The sequence below is a fragment of the Canis lupus genome, chromosome 14, assembly GCF_048164855.1.
Source record: "Canis lupus baileyi chromosome 14, mCanLup2.hap1, whole genome shotgun sequence".
In the NCBI taxonomy this organism is placed as follows: Eukaryota; Metazoa; Chordata; class Mammalia; order Carnivora; family Canidae; genus Canis; species Canis lupus.
The window spans coordinates 37,212,052-37,230,753 of NC_132851.1; the positions used below are offsets into that span (position 1 = coordinate 37,212,052).

The window sequence follows — 18,702 nt, forward strand, 5'->3', positions numbered from 1 at the left end:
AATCAAGTGTTACATTTTGAACATCTGTAGTAACAATTCACGAAACAAAAATTTATTTTACCAGACTGGCAGGATATGGTAACACACGTAACACTCATTATAAAGAACACAGTGCGCACCGGCGTTGTGCAAAGTTTTGACACCGAAACTGGAAGTTAACGAGAAATAATATTGTGCTTCTGAAAACCAGACCGGGCAGAGGAGTTGCAACTTTTACGTCGTGTTTCCCTACACACTTACGTGCTTCGAGGTTTCTAACGGATCCAACCAAGCCTTCCGGCCAGCAGCACCTCCCTCCATCCCCCCACTGGGCAGAGGGACACCTGCTGTGTGGCAAAGGTGCATCACCACTGCGACCAGGCTGCTCCGCTGGGAACTGGGGTGGGGGGAGCAGTGGGAAGCAGGAGCTGACTGGCACCGGGAACCTCACTGAAAGCCAGTGATGCTCAAAGTCACAATCCCCTTAGAGGCTTCTCAAACAGGACTTCTGGGTCACAAAAGTTACTTTGTAGCAGTGCCATGAGGGCTGTAACACACAGTAGCTAGAGCACTATGAAACCAAAGAAACAATCCCCTTCCAACAGGATCCCTCAGACAGTTTCAGATCTTGACATTCAACCCCAACAACAAACTAATCTGTTCATCTCTGAAGGCTCCGGGTCGCTGGAGAACCCACTACCTGGAACCACCAAACTCTCTCGAATAGTTAGAATAGTAAGAAGTAGCGACGTACCGAACCTCAGAGCACAAACGCTAATTCACACGTGGAAAGCGTTTATCGTGGGCCTAACACATAGCTACTGCGAACTCTACCTTTTAAGTCAATTTACTCAGTACGTCGCTTAATAAGTGTATTAAAATCGGAAGGAGCAAAACGATTTGTAATTTTTCTACAATCCAGACCGAGCATCTTTTCATTCTTCTAAAATAGGAAATATAACATTAAAAAAAGTTTCATTCAAGAAACTACTCCAAAAGCTCCTTTTAAGCCAAATTAAAAGCCTCGGTGGATAGAATAAAACTGAACTGCACACAGCCTTATAATTACAGCACACTCACAGAGCCTGAAATTTGGGTTCATTCCCATCCTGCCATTAGCTTAAGAACTATCCTACAGACCCATTTATTTTTTCAACCAAAGCTGTCCAATTCCAGGGCAGGTTTATCTGCGAACCACGGGGCCCTCTCCCCACCACGCCACAATGCAGAGAATCGCAGCAGAGCCAGATCCTTCCAAAAGCTGTTGGTGACCAGAAAGGAGCCCGGAGATCCAGGGGGGGCTACAGGTTTTTGAAAACAGAAATGCGAGAAAAATACCCCCCGGCGCACAGTTCAGGGTAAGCAGAGCTTCGCCAAGCTCTTGTTTCGATCACACCTGAGCGAGCGCATGCGCACACCGGTCCAGTCGAGATGTAACAGGTATTTCTTAGTGTGGGTCAAGGTCAAAAGGAGCGAAAACCACCTCTTTGAGGAGGGTGTACAGTCAGCTTGGGATCAGACATATCATCCTAATGCTCACCAGCCACATGACCTTGGCAACGTTCTTAACCTACGTGAGCCTCTGCCGTCTACCTTCAAAACGAACATCACCAATTTGCCGAGCCATCCTGTGGGTTAACTGGACACACAACACAAAGCCTGACCTTCCTCAAGGTTCTCTACTTTTTCTGGGCCCTCAACTTTTAAACTGAAAATCTGAAAATAAATAAATAAATAAATAAATAAATAAATAAATAAATAAATAAATCCACACTGTAGTGGCTAAGACTCGCTGGGATCCCTTTACAGGGATTCCTGGGAGATCCCCCCTTGCTTGGCTAGGTAAGGGGGGGTGGGGGGTGCCCAAGACCTGCCTGCCCAGGGTCTCAAGAAGCCAAATCTGCCCTCGGGACGGTGCCCACATAGCCCAGGGCCCTTCCCCACCAGGCCTGAGGAACCTCCCAGATGCAGGATTAAAACCATTCCTCAATCAAGCTGCCCAGAGTCTGGAGAGGCTTAAAAGTTGATGGAACTCGGCCTTGGACAAGCTTTTAGATTAAGTGACATCAGGGGGGAAAAAAAAGACACTCAGAATTCACAAGGCATAGAAGTGTTGGTGGACAGACACAGCAGCCAGGGCCCACGGCAACAAGGGGCCTGAGTGGATGGAGGGGGGGCTTCCAGACCCCCGCTGGGGAGCACGTCTGGGCGGGAGCCGCCAGGGCCCCATCAGCACACCTAGCGAGGGGACCGAGCAAGCCTGCAGCGGCCGGGGCCTGGCAGACAAAGGGGACAGGCGATGCCCCGGCCAAGTGGCAGGCCCAGCCGGGAAATTTAGGAGCCACGTGCCTGGCGGGAGAAGGAAAAAAGCTTTACAACACTTGACTGTTTTCTTGGCCCAGCACCCCGGCTGCCCTTCCACGGTGCGTCGAAAACAAGGGGGGGAAACGTGTTACTCCTTTAAGTTTTTTAGAACTTTTGCAAAGAAAGAGAGCGGCCGGGCGAGGAGGGGTGCTAAGGGAACCGACACTCCTCCTCGCCCGCTTCTAGTAAATTGTAAAAGGCAATTAACACTTGAATAAGCAGCCGGCGTGTCTGGAATGAAAATGAGACGCACGCAGTCTTAGGGTTTTAAGGTGCCGCTTCCCGTCCCTCTCGGGCTACAGTCCTCGCCACCCGCGGGAATTGGCCACAATTCAGCCTTTCCAGACTTTCCTTCAGAGAAGGGGCCGCAGAAGTGCTGGCAACGAGAAAAACGAAACTGAGTGCGCCCCAGGCTCGCCGGGCTCGGGCTGGCTCCGCAGCCGCGCGTCCCCGGCCCCCGCCGCCCGCACCCCGAGCTCGGCGCGACCCGGCGCGACCCCCGCCCCGCCCCCGCCCCGGCGCCCCGCAGTCCCCGCCGTCCCCGCCGTCCCCGCCGACCCCCGGGGCGCGGCGGGCAGGCCGGGGGCGCGGGAGGCCGGGCCGGGCCGGGCGGCGGGCGAGGCGGGCGCGGGCCTCGGGCCTACACGCGGGCCGCGCGGCCCCGGCCCCGGCCCCGGCCTCCGGCTCCACCCGCGGGGCCCCCGGGGCGCGGGGCGCGGGGCGCGGGGGGCGCCAAGGCCCAGGCCGCGCGGGGCGCCCCGACGACCCGGGCCGCGGAGGGAGGCCGGGCTGCGCGCCCGCGCTGGGCCGAGGAACGACCGCCCCCCCGCCCGGGGCCCCGCCGCCGCCCGCCCCGCAGGCCCCGCGCCCCGGCCTCGCCCGCGCCCCCCGCGCCCCCCGAGGCCCGCGCGCCCCGCGCCCCCGCCCCGCGCCCCCGCCCCGCGCCCCCGCCCGCCAACCGCCGCCGCGGGGCCGAGCGCGAGCGGCCGGGCCGGCGCCCCCCGCGAGGACTCACCGGGGCCGGCTCCCGAGTACATGGTGGCGCCGCCGAGGGGCTCCGGGGCCGAGGGGCGGCCGCGCGCGCGCCACGGGCCCCGACGCCGCGAGCCGCGAGGGAGCCGCCGGCCGCACGATCCGCCCCGGCGCGGCCGCCTCGCCAAACAGGTTTACCCGACGCGGCCGGGGCGGCGGGCGGAGGCGGCGGGCGGGGGGGAGGGAGGGAGGGAGGGAGGGAGGGGCGAGCGAGAGAGGGAGGGGAGGAGGGAGGGGAGGGAGGGGAGGGAGGGGCGAAGGAGAGGGGAGGGGGGAGGAGGGGAGGAGGGGAGGAGGGAGGGGAGGGCGGGGCGAAGGGGAGGGGAGGGGAGGAGGGCGGGGCGAAGGAGAGGGAGGGAGGGAAGAGGGGAAGGAGGGGGAGGAGGAAGGGGAGAACGGAGAGGGGGAGGAGGGGGCGGGGCGGCGCGCGGGCGGCCGGGAGCCCGGCGGGGGGGCGGGCGCGGGCCCCGCGGGGAGGTGGAGGTGGGGGCGGGGGCGAGGGCGCGGGGCCCCACCGCGGGGGCGGGGCGCGGGGGGCGGGGCGGGGCCCCTCCCAGCGGCTCCGGGGGCGCCGTCTTCCCCTCCTGGGCGGAGCGGGGCCCGCGGGGCATCGCCGCCGGAGGCCGGGAAGAAAGAGCAGAAGCCCCCCCTGGTGTCCGCGCCGCCTCCTCGCATGGGGCGCCCGCTCCGGCTGGGGGGGCGGCGCACGGCGCCCCCCCCCGCGCCCCCCCGCCCCCCAGCGGCCCGGCTGCTGTGGCCGTCCCCGCCCCGGCCCCGGCCCCGGCCCCGGCCCCGGCCCCGGCCTCCCCGCCTGCCTGGTTTTTCAAGTTACTACCGAAAGGCGACCGTGGGGAAGCTCGCGCCCAGCCCGGAGCTTGAACTTGAAGGCGCGGGGCCTGCGCACGACCACACCGCCACCTCCCGGCCGGGAGCCCAGAGCGTCATGGAAAAAAAAACTTGAACAGTGAGTTTGGGGCGCGTGTTAGCTGCGTGAGGTCCAAGCCAAGCCGCCGGGAGGGCGGGCGCGCGCCCTGTGCCTCTGGGACCCCGCCCCGTGCTCCCCGCCGTGCTCACGGAGGCCGTCCCTCGCCCCCACCCGGGCCCCGGCTCCGGCCGCGGTTACCCCCTCCCTCTCCTCGTTGATGGGGGTTACAAGTCTCAAGGTGACACGAAGTCCACACTCGCTGGTCGCCGATGTAACCTACCCGCCTGCGCTTTCCTTCATCCTATAAACGTGTGCTACCTGCGTACTGGGTGCGAGGACCTGAGTGTTCCTCCTGCCAGGGTGATGCAAAGACCAAGAGCCCTGCCTGCAAGGAGCTTAGCATCCTAAGCAGGCTTTGCAAGTCTCAAGAACATCCCTAAATAAATGCCAGAAAACCATGGTTTCCTCCAGAGAGAAACTTAAAGGGACACGGATCTTCACATCATTGATATGAATGGGGTCGGTGCCGTGGCATCAGCCCCCAGGCGCTCATGCATCCCTCCCTGGTCCTCTGCTGACCACCCCCACCCCTCAAGCTGGCCTGGGTCCCCTGAGAAGCCCCTCAAACTACCCTTGCCGGCTCTCCACCCAGCAGTCCCCTTTGTGTGATCCCAAACCTGACTGCGTGCCTGCTTTGTTCAAAGCCCTTCGTGGGCTCTCCAGTTCCATCTGCCCAGGGTCCGAAATCCTTAACTTGGTGCACGACGCCCTGCGGGGTGCAGGCCCCGCCTGCTTGGTCAGGATCTTCCACTTCACCTTCCACAGGCTCTTCAGATCCACGTCTTCATTTTCTCAAGAGTGTTACTGGAGTGTGAATCAGTCCAGCGGTTTGGGAGGAAAGTGTCTGGTAGTGCCTGGAAAAGCTCACACCTGGCCCTACGTGGACGAGCCGTTGAAATGCATGTTTGGGAGCAGAGGAAGGGGGCTGGGTGCGCCACCCAGCATCCACCAGCACTGGAGCGGGTTGTGAGGCGGGTGGATCCTCCTCAAGTAAAACCTAGAGATGAAAATGAAGACCCCCTCCAACACGGATGAGTGTCCAGGGTGTTGAGTGAAAGAGGCCGAGGCCCAGGCTGCAGGATTACATTTGTAGAAGCTACAAAAGAAGCAAAATTGAACTACGTTGTTTAGGGGTACATTATTGGTAAAAAGTTGAGCGAAAGCCAGAAGGTGGTCACCATGAGTCAAAGTGGTAGGTGCTGGGGTGGGGTGGGGTGGGGTGGGGTGCCCTGGCCACGGGCGGGCTGTGCAGGCTGCTGACCTGCGGGAAATGCTCCTTCCAGTAGACTGCTGCTCATTTGCACATCCCAAGCTGCACATTGGTTTGTTTATATGTTTTCTGTACCCTCTGTGTTTCACGATAAAACATTAAAAAAATAATAACGGTGAGGGGCACCTGGGTGGCTGATTCGGCCAAGCCTCTAACTTCATTTCAGGTCAGGATCCTGTTGTCCTGGTATCGAGGCCCTTCCCTGGGGGCTCCCTGGCTGAGAGTGGGCTCCTCCCTCTGCCTCTGTGTGCTCGCTCTCGCTCTCAAATAAATAAATCTTTTAAAAAATAAAAACCAGGGGGCAGCCCGGGTGGCTCAGCGGTTTAGCGCCGCCTTCAGCCCAGGGCGTGATCCTGGAGACCCGGATCGAGTCCCACGTCGGGCTCCCTGCACGGAGCCTGCTTCTCCCTCTGCCTGTGTCTCTGCCCCTCTGTCTCTCTGTGTCTCTCATGTAAATAAATCTTAAAAAAAAAAAAATAACCATGATGTCCTCTGTCTCCTGCTTGTGACTCAGCAGGCCCCCAGCCGACTGTCCCCCCGCGCCTCCCACCCCCGGGCCTCCCGCCGCAGGCTGCCCTCCTCTCCAGCCCCGGCCGCGGCCCCCTCCCCTCCCCCTCCCTGCACCCCCCACCCCCGGCCCCAGAGCGGCCCCTCCGCGCACACGCCGCGGGGGTAACTTTGTTGCACTTTGTTGCACGGGGTCCAGTGCAAGAGGTCGGGCAACATAATGTCTCCCAGTCGCTTCACTGTGTCGCGACTCGGCGGGGACCGCGCGCGCCCCCTGCCGGCGAGGGGCGCCGTCTCCGGGCTGGGGCTCCCCTGCGCGGGGCCGCCCCCGCCGCCAGCACCCCCTCGGCTCTCCCCCGGGGCCCCGGGCCTGCAGCCCCCAACCCAGAGCGTCCCCTCCCGCTCCTCCCAGCCCCAAGCCCAGGGGTCCGCCGCCTTCCGCTCCCGCGGTCCTGAGCCCCTAAAGCATTGGAGCCCCCGCAGCTCTGGCTATGAAACGTCTCAGGGCACCCACCCCCGGCCCCCAGGTACCCCCCGCTCTGCCCTCCCAGGTCCCCACTCGGCGCCTGGTGTTGGCCACAGGGGGCTCCCGGTGTCCCAGATCCCTGCCTGGGCAATTCAGCGCCGGGTGCTGAGGCGCCCTTCGCTGTGGCAAGACGGCAGGGGCCGGTCACCGCGGGCGGAGCAGAAGCGCCTGTGCTCCTCGGCACCCCGGGGGCTCTTGGTTTCTCCCAAGCCTACGGTGTAGACGCTGGAACAAGTCAGTTCCCAAGACATGTTCTGCATGTGACAAAGCAGAATTAGGGGGTCAAAGAGATGGGAAGCACTGAGTGAACCTTAAACAGCTTTATCAATTGCAAGCCTTCTCAAAACCTTTTTTTAAAAACAGATTTTAGGGGGCTCAGTGGTTGAGTATCTGCCTTCTGCCCAGGTGGTGATCCTGGAGTTCTGGGATCCAGTCTCATGTTGGGCTCCCTGCATGGAGTCTGCCTGTGTCTCTGCCTCTGTGTGTGGATCTCTCATGAATAAGTAAATAAAATCTTAAAAAAAAAAAAACAAAAAAAACATTTGAGACAGAGTGAGAGACAGCATGGGGGGCAGGGAGAAGCAGGCTCCCCACTGAGCAGGGAACCTAACGTGGGGCTCCATCCCAGGATCCCAGGACCCCAGGATCACAACCTCAGCTGAAAGCAGACGCCCCTTCTCAAAACCTTGAACAAAGTGCTAAGAATCATGATTCTACAAAGAGGAAGGAGGGGAACAGTGTGCAGCCCCACACCCACGGGGCCACAGAACTCTTTTGTCCCAGGGTACCTCCGTGTTCCAGGGGCGACTTTGGGAAACACCGGGGTAGCACTGTCTGTGATCCCTTCTAAGGCTCTTTGGATAAAAATATTGGCTGTTTTTCTGAATTAAGAACTCAAGAGTGTACTTATGAGTTGACAAATACTTCCACCATAGTTGGAACAAAATGCACATCTAAGCAATTTCTATGCCCCGAACCCAACATTGAAGGGAAACCACTTAGTCTGAGTACATAAATCACCCTGTCATTTTGTGCGCCCAAAGAGGCTAAGTCAAGAATCCTGAACATGCAAGCAACTGGGGCCACCTCCCTGCACCACCCCAGGGGCCTCAGGCGCCGCCGGGCCACAGAAGGTGTCCTGTAGGGGAAAGAGAGGGCAAGCGGGGCTGCGGCTGGTGTATGCCCAGGAGACGCACCCGCTGTGGACGCGCCCCTTCCTCTGTCTAATAAGGAAAGGCAGCCAAGATGCTGCTAACACGCAGACACGGAGAAATTAACTCCAAATGGATGATGGATTGAAATGGAAAGTTTAAAAAGGAGAGGAAAAGTTTAAAAAGGAGAGGAAATTTGGGAGATCTAGGGCTAGGCAAACAATTCCCAGACTCAACACCAAAGGCACAGCTATGAAGGGAAAAACATACTTTGGACTTCACCAAAATTCAAGCTTTTACTCTGCAGAGGACCTGCTGAGAGGGTCAGAGGACCGAACCAGCCTAGAGCGGGAGAAAATGCTTGCACCCTGAATGTCTGACAAAAGACTACGACCTAAACTATATAAAGAGCTCTCAGAATTCAACAGCAAAAAAGCAAACAATCAGGGCGCCTGAGTGGCGCGGTGGGTGAGGCGTCCTATTCTTGGTTTCGGCCCAGGCCATGATCTTGGCGTGGTGGGATCGAGCCCCGGCCTTGGGCTCGCTCAGAGGGGAGTCAGCCTACGATTCTCCCCCCCCTCCAACATAAATAAATAAAATACTAAAAAAATAATAAATAAATAAATAAATAAATAAATAAATAAGCAAACAGTGCATTCAGAGGGGGGGCAAAACACAGGAAGAGGCATGTGCCGAAGAGGAGATCCTGACAGCAAACGGGCCGCCGCCCATCCAAGAGAGGCACAGCCCAAGCACAGCAAGACGGCTGTGCACACCCTGTGGAGCCACTAAAATAAAACACAGCGACAACGACCGAGCCGAAGACTACGGAGGAGCTGGATCGCTCCCGCCTTGCTGAGCAAATGCCCAGCGGTACGGGCTCCAGGGAGAAGAGTTTGGCAGTTTCTCAAAAAAAAACCTAAACATCCGGCCCCGGGCGGGCCCCGCCCCCGAGCTGCTGGGTATTTCTCCCAGAGACCTGGCATCTCAGCTTTATACATACACCTGCCCGGGGATATTGACGGCAGCTTTATTTGTATGACTCCAACTGGGGAACAGCCCAAGGGTCCCTAAGGGGTGAGTAGTTAAACAAACTGGGGCCCATCCACACACGGAACGTTCCTCAGCAGTCACACGGAACGCACTAGGGAGGCACAGAACCCCTGGCACGAATCTCAAGAGAAGTACGCAGAGTGGGAAAAAAGCCCCATCCAAAAAGGGTACCTATTACACGATTCCATGTATATACCATCCCTGAAATGACGGCATTATAGAGATGGAGAACAGATGGGTGGCTTGGAGGGGCTGAGCAGGGAGGTGCAGGGAGGGAGAGGCCGTGGCTGGGAGGGGGGCAGGAGGGGGCCTCACAGTGACAGAGAAGTTTGGATCTTGACTCTTTCGGTGTTAGTATCCCGGTTGTAATACTGTAGTTTTGCGCGATCTTACCATTGGAGAATCTGGATAAAGGGTACCTGGGATCTCTCCATACTATTCCTCTTTAAAAAAAAACAAAAAAACAAAAAAACATTTTATTTATTCATGAGAGACACAGAGAAGCAGAGAAACACAGTCAGAGGGAGAAGCAGGCCTGATGCGGGACTCGATCCCAGGATCCCAGAATCATAATCTGAGCCAAAGGCAGATGCTCAACCTCTGAGCCACCCAGGCATCCCCTCTCCATACTATTTCTTACAACAACATGTAAATCTACGATGATCTCAAAGCACAAAGGTTAATTAAAAAAAAAAAAAGACACTCCCATGTGCTAGCCACACTCCCCACCCCCACACCCAAGACAATTATTACATGATCATCACACCTGGCAAGAAATGTCTCTCCCCTTCCTGGGAAAGTCCACTCCCAGGCTTAAGCCTCTGACAGCAGGGACACAGGACATGCAAAACCGCCCTCCAGGGAGACACCACGCAATCTCACCTGCATAACTGAAGTCGCTTCCCCCAGAAGCTGTGTGATGGAGGAGAGTCACCTGCAGGTTCACCCCTGAAGTGTCGCCCAACGCCAGCTCCCGTGTCTCCCACGTTTCCCACTTGGCTCCCCGCTGACGTCCTCGGTTGGTGGCCTACCATGGGGGCTGTCATAAGAGATATGGGGAACAGATGTGCCCTGGGAAGGCCCCACCCTGCATGTTCCCTTCATCGTCATCAGAATTTTCAGAGGCGCACTTTGGATGTCTCACGGGATTGGCCACCGACAGCGAGCTCATGGTTGTCTGAAAGAGAGAAAGCTGGAAAAAATAAGTTAGCGGCCGGGTCGCTGCAAGATGAAGGTTCCATCTGGCGCTGATGGCCTGGCCCCCGCCTGACCCATTCCCCTGTCTCGTCTGGATACCGTCTACCCCTTCTGCTACTCCAGACAACCATCTTTTTTGGTTCTATGCACTGGGTCCTCTCTGCTGGGTTTTTGCACGGGTGCTTATCTCCACCTTGCGATCTGGCACACTTACTCGGACCCCTGAAGTGTGACTCGGGATCCAGTTGTTGGAAGGACCAGGGATCTCACCTGTGAGTGTGGCTGGCTGCCCTTGCCTCCCTGTGTCCAAACCTGGGGACAGCCCTTATTTGTGGAGCACGGTGTGAGACAGCCCTCAGAGCACCTGCCAAGTGCCAGCAAGACTTGTCCGCACCTCAAAGCCAAGAATAGTGAACTCATCCAAATGCACATGCTCCAGAGTCCTGGGGGTGAATGTCAATGCGGCGTACATGACTTGTAGCATTTCCTGGTGTCAAGGAGATAAATATAAGTTAGTTTTCATGTAGGGAGAAACCATTCAGCAAACATTATACCATCTATCAAAGGAGTAACACACATAATAATATAAATAAGTATCGCGTTAACTCTCCACAACGATCCCTTTATACTGTTGTGCTCATGATATTGGATGACGGTCCTTTGACATAAGCTTCTGATACACTATCATTTAGCAAGGTCTTTGTCTCAAAGATCAATATCTTAAAATTAACCATAATTCTATGTACTGGTGACAAAAGTTAATCTTAAACAAAAAGGAACATAAAAAAATTTAGGAATGTGTATAAATAAAATGCACAAGACCTCTACACAGAAGTCTAATGAAACGTTACTGAGAAAGTTTTTTGAAAGATGTATTTATTTGAGAGAAAGAGAGAGAAAGCCTTAGTCGGAAGGGTGGAAGGAGAGGGAGAGAATCTCAAGTAGACTCTGTGCTGAGCGCAGAGCCCAGCGCTGGCTCGCTCTCACAACCCTGAGATCATGACCTGAGCTAAAACCAAGAGTCAACCCCAAAGACACGGCCCACAAAGCCGGGGGTAGCCAACTGAACTAACCAGGTGCCCCAAACCTTACTGAGAAATGTAATAAGCCCGAAGTAAGCGGGTGAAGATAGCACAGCCCTGGGCTGGGACTCCATAATGTAAAGACGCCCCTTGACATTGGCCAAATTGACCTCTACCTAGAGATTCCATGTGATTCCAGTAGGTTTTTATTTTTTAATTTTTTTTAAATTTTTATTTATTTATGATAGTCATACAGAGAGAGAGAGAGAGAGAGAGAGAGAGAGGCAGACACATAGGCAGAGGGAGAAGCAGGCTCCATGCACCAGGACCCCCACGTGGAACTCGATCCCGGGTCTCCAGGATCGCGCCCTGGGCCAAAGGCAGGCACCAAACCGCTGCGCCACCCAGGGATCCCCTTTTTATTTATTTATTTTTATTTTTTAAATATTTTATTTATTTATTCATGATAGTCACAGAGAGAGAGACGGAGACACAGGCAGAGGGAGAAGCAGGCTCCATGCAGGGAGCCCGACGTGGGATTCGATCCCGGGTCTCCAGGATCGCACCCTGGGCCAAAGGCAGGCGCTAAACCGCTGTGCCACCCAGGGATCCCTCCAGTAGGTTTTTGTTGTTGCTGCTGTGGGAGGGAAGGGAGAAGGGGCCCTGGACAAGCTCATTTGACGGTTTATGTGGACGTGCAAAGGGCAAAATAGCCAAGTCACTCTTGAGAAAGGAGAACCAAGTGGCAAGACTAGTTCTGCCATAGTGACTAAGACAGAATGACATTGCTGGGTCCATGGGCCAAGGCCGAGGGAAGAGAAGAAAGACGTCAGAAAGTGGCCACGTGGATGTGGACACTCGGCTTAGGAAGATGCTGGCTCCTCAGAGCAGTGGGAGGAAGGATGGGCTTTTCAGTAAATGGTGCTGGGACAATGGAGTCTCCATATGGGAAAAATGCCTTAAAACCCAGTTCCAGGTGGATCATAGATGAAACGTGAAAGGCAAAACAATAAGAACTTGACAAGACAACGCAGGAGACGTTTTTCATGACCTGGAGGTAAGAAGTTTTCCTTGGGATGCCTGGGTGGTTCAGCAGTTGAGCATCTGCCTTGGGTGTCACAGGGTCCTGGGAGCAAGTCCTGCATCGGGCTTTCCGTGGGGGGCCTGCTTCTCCCTCTGCCTGTGTCCCCGCCTCTCTTTCTGCGTCTCTCATGAATAAATAAAATCTTTAGGGGATCCCTGGGGGGCGCAGCAGTTTAGCGCCTGCCTTTGGACCGGGGCATGATCCTGGAACCGGGGATCGAGTCCCACGTCGGGGTCCCAGTGCATGGAGCCTGCTTCTCCCTCTGCCTGTGTCTCTGCCTCTCTCTCTCTCACTGTGTGCCTATCATAAATAAATAAAAATTTTAAAAAAACCTATTAATTTAAACATAAATAAATTAAATAAATAAATAAAATCTTTAGAAAAAAATAAAAAAGAAAAGCTTTCCTCACTGAGATAGAAGAATACCACCCCGGAAGGAAAGTAATGAACAACTGGATTTCATTAAATTAAGAACTGTTCATCCAAAGGCCTCATAAGGGTGCCCACTTTTGGATTTGATTTATTTATCTTTTATTTATTTTTAAAGATTCCATTTATTTATTCACGAGAGACACAGAGACATAGAGAGAGAGAGGCAGAGACACAGGCAGGCTCCACGCAGGGGGCCTGACGCAGGACTCGATTCCGGGTCTCCAGGATCTCTATCATCTCCCTGGGTTGAAGGCGATGCTAAACTGCTGAGCCACCCAGGCTGCCCTGGATTTGATTTTTTTTTAACGGGAAAAAAATCATGAGACTATTAGGAAAATTTGAATTCTGGTAGGCTATTTGGTGATACTGAGGAATACTTATTAAAATTTAAAATTTTAATTTTAAAATGTGATGATGGTGTTTTGATTATATCACTTAAAAAAAAAAAAGGAGCCTTTATCTTCTGGAACATCAAACACTTCTAAACAAGAAGATGCAATTGCTGGACTTTGCTTCACAGTAACCCAGGAGGGGATCCTTGGGTGGCTCAGCGGTTTGGCGCCTGCCTTTGGCCCAGGGCGCCATCCTGGAGTCCCGAGATCAAGTCCCCGTCGGGCTCCCGGCATGGAGTCTGCTTCTCCCTCCTCCTGTGTCTCTCTGCCTCTCTCTCTCTCTCTGTGTCTATCATAAATAAAAATAAATAAATAAGTCTTTAAAAAAGTTAAAAAAAAAAAAAAGTAACCCAGGAGGGACCAAGGCAAGGGACAAGCACAGGCTGGGTCTCTGCACAGATTTGAAAATTTCCATGATAAAAAGAGGACAGCGTCATAAAGAATGGAAAAGCCCAAGAGCGTGAGGAGAACTTGCGCCGCATCCATCCAGCAACAGGCAAAAGACCCTCTCCAGCATCTGGAAGGGGGGAGGTTCAATATTTTTAAAGAAACACAATTCAATAGAAAACTGGCAAAACACTCACTCAAAAAGGTAGAGCAAAAGGACAATAAAGGGACAAAAAGGACGCTCACCTCATCAGCGATCAGGGCGCTGGATATTGAAGTGCCGAGGAGACACCACCACAGACCCACCAGATCCGGGGCTCCTGGCGGGCAGGACGAGGAGATTTGGGCCCATCCTGAGCCTGTGGTGGCATCATTGGTTGTTTCATGTTTGAAGTTCCTTCTCCACCACCTCCCAGCCCGTCGGCACCACCACTGATCCCACTGATCCCACCTCTTGATCACCTGGGCTCATGCACCTCTCCCCCCATCGCCTCTGCACCCACCCCCGCCCCGCTGCAATCCGCTGCCACCTTGTCACCCCACCTCCTTAGTCCCCCTTCCACACTTTACGAAGCGTGCTTGACTTGTCACTGCTCGCCCAAACTTCTCGTGCGTCCTGCAGCTGGCGGGCGTGAGGACCCGCGCTGGGGGGCCTGCTTCCTTGGGGAAGGTCCTGACCCCCGCCCCACCTCTGGGCCGGCCACCCTGCCCCACCTCCTCACCTGTCCTCATGCCGCCCTGAGCCCAGGGCTGAGGGAAAGCATGCTTTCCTGGGTCGACCCCCTTCTAGAACATCACCTCCACTCTGAATAGGGTCACGCGAGGGATGGTGACGGTCACGGGAAAAAGAACCAGCATTCACGTGGTGCTGGGTTTCTGTACCCCCCCCCCCATCTCAGGGAAGCCACGTGGCCTCACCTCCCTGGAGAGACGGGGATAGAGTCACAGGGCCCTGCATTCTCCCCACACGCTGGGTTGGCACAGGGTCCTGGGGGACATCACAGGCTGGATGCAGGTGGGGCCTGCGCGCGGTGGCCTCTCACCCCGAGTCCTCCGTTTCGAAACCTTGCTTCCCCAGAGCCGCACACGGGGAGGGCGACCCGAATTGGGACACATCTAGGGGCTGTGTGGTCACAGTGCCTCCTGCCTCTCACCCGCTCTCCTGCCGCAGAGGGAAGAGTCTGGGTCTGTGTCTCTCCAGAAAGCGGAACCGAGTGCGGCTCCAGGAAAGGAACGGTTTCCTACCAATCCGGGGGGGAGGGGCGGGCTCCCCGTAGTCAGAAAGGGTCTCCATCGAGATAATAGAGCGCGCTGCCCCTGGCCCAAAGCCCCGCTCTCCGCGCTGTGCGCTCGGCCCGCGAGGGAACTGAGGCAGGGGGACCACGCGGCCAGCAAGAGGCCCGGCCAGGCCTTGAACCCGAGCCGTTGGTCTAAAGTGCCTGCAGCCCCCTCCTGACAGGTGGGCCCCCACCCCGGCGGGGTGCCGGGAGCTAGTGCCTCGGTTTCTCTGGCTGCAAGGCTCACTGGTGCGAGTCGTCCACATTCTCCCTAAAAGAATTTTGAGTATTTTGTATCCCCCTCACACGTTAGGTTGACACCTAGCATATTTCCTGAGTTTAAATAGTTACAAAGAACACAATGTCTGACATATTGTAAATATTGACACTTAAAAATAAAACTGTCATTATCACTTTTTAAAATGTAACCAGATGGAACCTAAATACCACATTGATAGGATCCAACAGGATCCATTAAAAAACAGGACCTGATCAACGTCTTCTTTAACATTTAAACACTTGATGTTTCTGTTATTCTAGAACTCCTACTTCCATTTTAACTCTGGCACAGATATTTATCCGAAGGTAACATTTTTACATTTGAAAGTCTCATTGAGGGGCACCTGGTGGCTCAGCGGTTGAGTGTCTGCCTTGGGCCCAGGCTGTGACCCCCGGGTCCCAGGTTCGAGTCCTGCATTGGGCTCCTCGCAGGGAGCCTGCTTCTCCCTCAGCCTGTGTCTCTGCCTCCCTCTGTGTCTCTCATGAATAAATAAATAAAATCTTAAGAAAAACAAAAGTCTCATTGATTACAGGCTTCTTGCCAACAGAAGTGTATGCATACGTTGAAATCTTAGAATTTATTTCCCGTAAGCCTTCAAGTGTCAGAACAATTCTTCTGGACTTACTATCATTACGATGATGAGCTCACAGCCGTGTGACGACCTACAGCTGATTGCGACGGTCCCAGCAGGGTCTGCAGGTGTGCAAGGAAGGTGCGGGCGGCCCCATCACGGCCCCCAAGTCATCACCTGCCTCCCACAGGGACTGTCCTTTTTCACTCTGTTGATGCTGCCTCAACCGTGGGACATGCTTAGGTCACTGGGACGTTGGCAGGGCCGCCCCAGGAGATGCTGGTGCGGGTGTGGGGGTGTGCGGGTGTGGGGTGTGGGTGTGGGTGTGTGCGGGTGTGGGGGTGTGCAGGTGTGGGGTGTGCGGGTGTGCGGTGTGTGATCCAGCTGCAGGTGTGGCCTCTCCCCACCATCCACCCGGGTCACCTCCAGCTGGGAGGAGCTCTGCGCGCGGGCCGGCCCCCCGAGGGAACGGGGAGCCTCCGGGGCCGAGTGCAGCCGAGAGCGCAGGTGCTCAGCAACCTCCCCTAGGTTGTCACCCCGTGGGAGTAACTGATTGAAAATCCCGGGAGGCGGGGCGGGGAGGGGGAGGCTTTTTAAAAAAAATGGAAATGGACAAACCGGTTCTAAAATGTATGTATAACTGCAAACGAGTCAGAGGAGCCAAACGGAAAATATCTTGAAAGACAAAGAATAAAGTTACATGAACTCCCACCACCAATCTTGGGACCGCGGACGGGGCGCCCGCATCCCCGGGCGTGGGGCTGGCAGTTCTCGTCCCCCTGGGGGCAGCCGCTTCCACCACATACCCAGAGAGGTCGAGGGGACGAACAAATCTCGCACCTCCTTTATACCTTTGTCAATAAAATGTTTTCCAAACTACTTCGTTAAATAAATTTGTGCCAAACTCCTAGAGCTGCAAATTTAGTTCATTCAATTTATGGGAGAAAAAATGTGCATGTAATCTGACTTGCAGAGCCAGCCCCCCCTTGTCAAACCTGCCAGCCAGATAGACACACTTTTTTTTCTCTTTCTTTTTAAAAATTATTTATTCATGAGAGAGACACAGAGAGAGAGGCAGAGACACAGGCAGAGGGAGAAGCAGGCTCCACGCAGGGAGCCTGATGTGGGACTCGATCCCTGAACTCCAGGATCATGCCCTGAGCTGAAAGCAGAGCTTAACCAGCGAGCCATCCCTATATAAATGTATATATAACACATATATATTTATAAATATTAGATATATATTTACAGACTTTTATTTATTTATTTGAAAAGGAGAGAGAACAGGAGCCGGGGGAGAGGCAGAGGGAGAGGGAGAAGCAGACTCACTGCTGAGCAGGGCCCCCCCCTCCCGGGCTCGATCCCAGGACCCTGAGACAGTGACCTGAGCCGAAGGCAGAGGCTCCACCACTGAGCCACCCACGTGCTCCCAGGAAAGTCTAGTATAATTAATGCACCTATTTCATGATACGAGGGCAAGAAAATGAAGCCATGGGTTGTTTACTGTGACTTCACGTAGCCACCTGGGTAAGTCCTTACGGGGCAGGGGCCTGATGGGCGCCGGAAGCCGGGCACGGTGTCCCTGTGGGAGACGTGAGCCAGCGCGTGCACAGGTGTGTGGTTTTAGCTTTGGAGGTCGATTAGTGCAAGTCCAGCCCGCGTGGATCAGAAACCCTTCCATTCCGTCTTGGCTTTTCTTACGGGTTTAGAGGAAGGATTTGCCGCTTACAGCCACTCTGGCCGCTCACCCGCCACGTTAGTTTTTGCTGTTGGGGCGGAAATAACAATCATTTAAGATGAAACGAGATGAGGCTTGATTGACCAACAGTAGAGCATTTCTTTTTTTTCTTTTTAAGGTTTTATTTATTTATTCCTGAGAGACACACAGAGAGAGGCAGAGACCCAGGTGGAGGGAGAAGCAGGCTCCATGTGGGGAGCCCGGTGCAGGACTCGATCCCGGGACCCGGGGTCACGGCCTGGGCCGAAGGCTCCCCCCTGAGGACCAGGTGCCGCAGAGCATTCTTGAGGGGACTTGATAACACGGGGGCTTTGACTCATGGAGGAAGGCCCATCCACGCTGCGACACTAGCAGACTGCGGGGTGCCAGTCCCAGAAGACGCTGCCGTCTGGTTGCAGAGTCCCTGCAGCGCCCAGCACTTAGGGGACCTTCCTGCCCACCTGGCGACACGCCGACCAGGTGGAGCCCGGGACCATAAGGGGCCAGAACCGCTGGCATCGGTGCCAGAAGCTATTTGGGGCATTTACTGTTATCACCGTCTTTGCTTTGCTGTCATGAGCTCCCCCCCACCCCCTGACGCCACTCCTTTCTCTGGTGCATGTTGGGGACACAGGGCCACAATCCCGGGCTTACCCCCTGAGTTCAGAGGGGCCCGGCAGCTACACGGGGTCAGGGGCCCAGCCTGGCTGTGTCACCCGCGCTCAGGCCCAGGGCTTGGGTGGACGTGGGCCTGGAGGGGCGCCTTGGCTCCTCACGGAAGTGGCGGCCAGGAGCCCCGACAGCCTGAGCGGGCCCTGCGGCCGGGGGCAGGGAGCCTCCACGACGGGGCAGCCTCTCCACCTATTCTGGTGTCGCCGCTGGAAGGGATCTCACCAGACGTCGTTCGAACCAGATACAGGGCGACTGCCCTGGGCTCCCCACCAAGCCCTGTGGGGGGGGGGGTCCCCAGGACACGTCGCTGACCGCCCTCATCTCCTATCTCCTGCCCTCCTGAGCTGAGCCCCTGACACACAGGCTCCGACCCAGACGGGGTGGTTCCGCCGTTGGGCTTGCAGCTTGGCCGCTTGGACACCGGTGCTGCCGCCTGTGTCTGGTCCCAGACTTTGTGCATCGCCCCGCACGGGACCCCAGGCCCGGCCGGACAACTGACCCCTGCTGTCGCCCTGTCCCCAGGGATTTGCCGGCTCCCGACACCTCCTACAAAGGGAGCCGTAGGCCGCGTGGCCTCCTGCATCCGCTCCCTGCACTTGGTGCAGTTTAGATTACGTTCCTGTTGAGGCCCCTTTAGCCCCGGCCTGGGGGTGGTTTCCGGGTTCCTACGGCGACAGGGCTACCAACGGTCCCGCACCCCACGGTCCCACACCGGAGGCTGCAGCCTGGGGCTCGGCTCTCCCGCCTTCCGTCCAGCGAAGGGCACGACCGAGGGGGCGCAGGGCCTCTGCAGACTCCAGCCCG

The 18,702-nt window shown here is 56.0% G+C and overlaps 1 protein-coding gene and 2 long non-coding RNA genes across 5 annotated transcripts in view; 1 reads left to right on the forward strand and 2 right to left on the reverse strand.

Moving 5' to 3' along the window:
- AGO2 (argonaute RISC catalytic component 2) overlaps nucleotides 1–3,514 on the reverse strand; it is a 111,736-nt gene extending 108,222 nt beyond the window's left edge. Inside the window, exon 1 of the mRNA XM_072774634.1 lies at nucleotides 3,359–3,514. Coding sequence (XP_072630735.1) covers nucleotides 3,359–3,380 — 22 coding nt within the window. The 5' untranslated portion in view covers nucleotides 3,381–3,514. The remainder of the gene's footprint in view (nucleotides 1–3,358) is intronic.
- LOC140603903 (uncharacterized) lies at nucleotides 3,485–6,099 on the forward strand. Of its 2 annotated transcripts, XR_012006909.1 has the most exons (4): nucleotides 3,485–3,507; nucleotides 4,204–4,339; nucleotides 5,126–5,552; nucleotides 5,797–6,099. It is a non-coding gene; the product is annotated as an uncharacterized lncRNA (long non-coding RNA). The 2 variants fall into 2 exon arrangements; XR_012006908.1 differs by lacking the exon at nucleotides 3,485–3,507 and having other exon boundaries at nucleotides 4,139–4,339; nucleotides 5,797–6,098.
- A 2,731-nt stretch (nucleotides 6,100–8,830) lies between these two features.
- Nucleotides 8,831–14,539, reverse strand: LOC140603905 (uncharacterized). Of its 2 annotated transcripts, XR_012006914.1 has the most exons (5): nucleotides 14,300–14,539; nucleotides 14,104–14,186; nucleotides 13,628–13,740; nucleotides 9,750–10,551; nucleotides 8,831–9,310 (listed from the first exon to the last, which is right to left on the reverse strand). It is a non-coding gene; the product is annotated as an uncharacterized lncRNA (long non-coding RNA). The 2 variants fall into 2 exon arrangements; XR_012006913.1 differs by lacking the exon at nucleotides 14,104–14,186.
- Nucleotides 14,540–18,702: the final 4,163 nt, after the last annotated feature.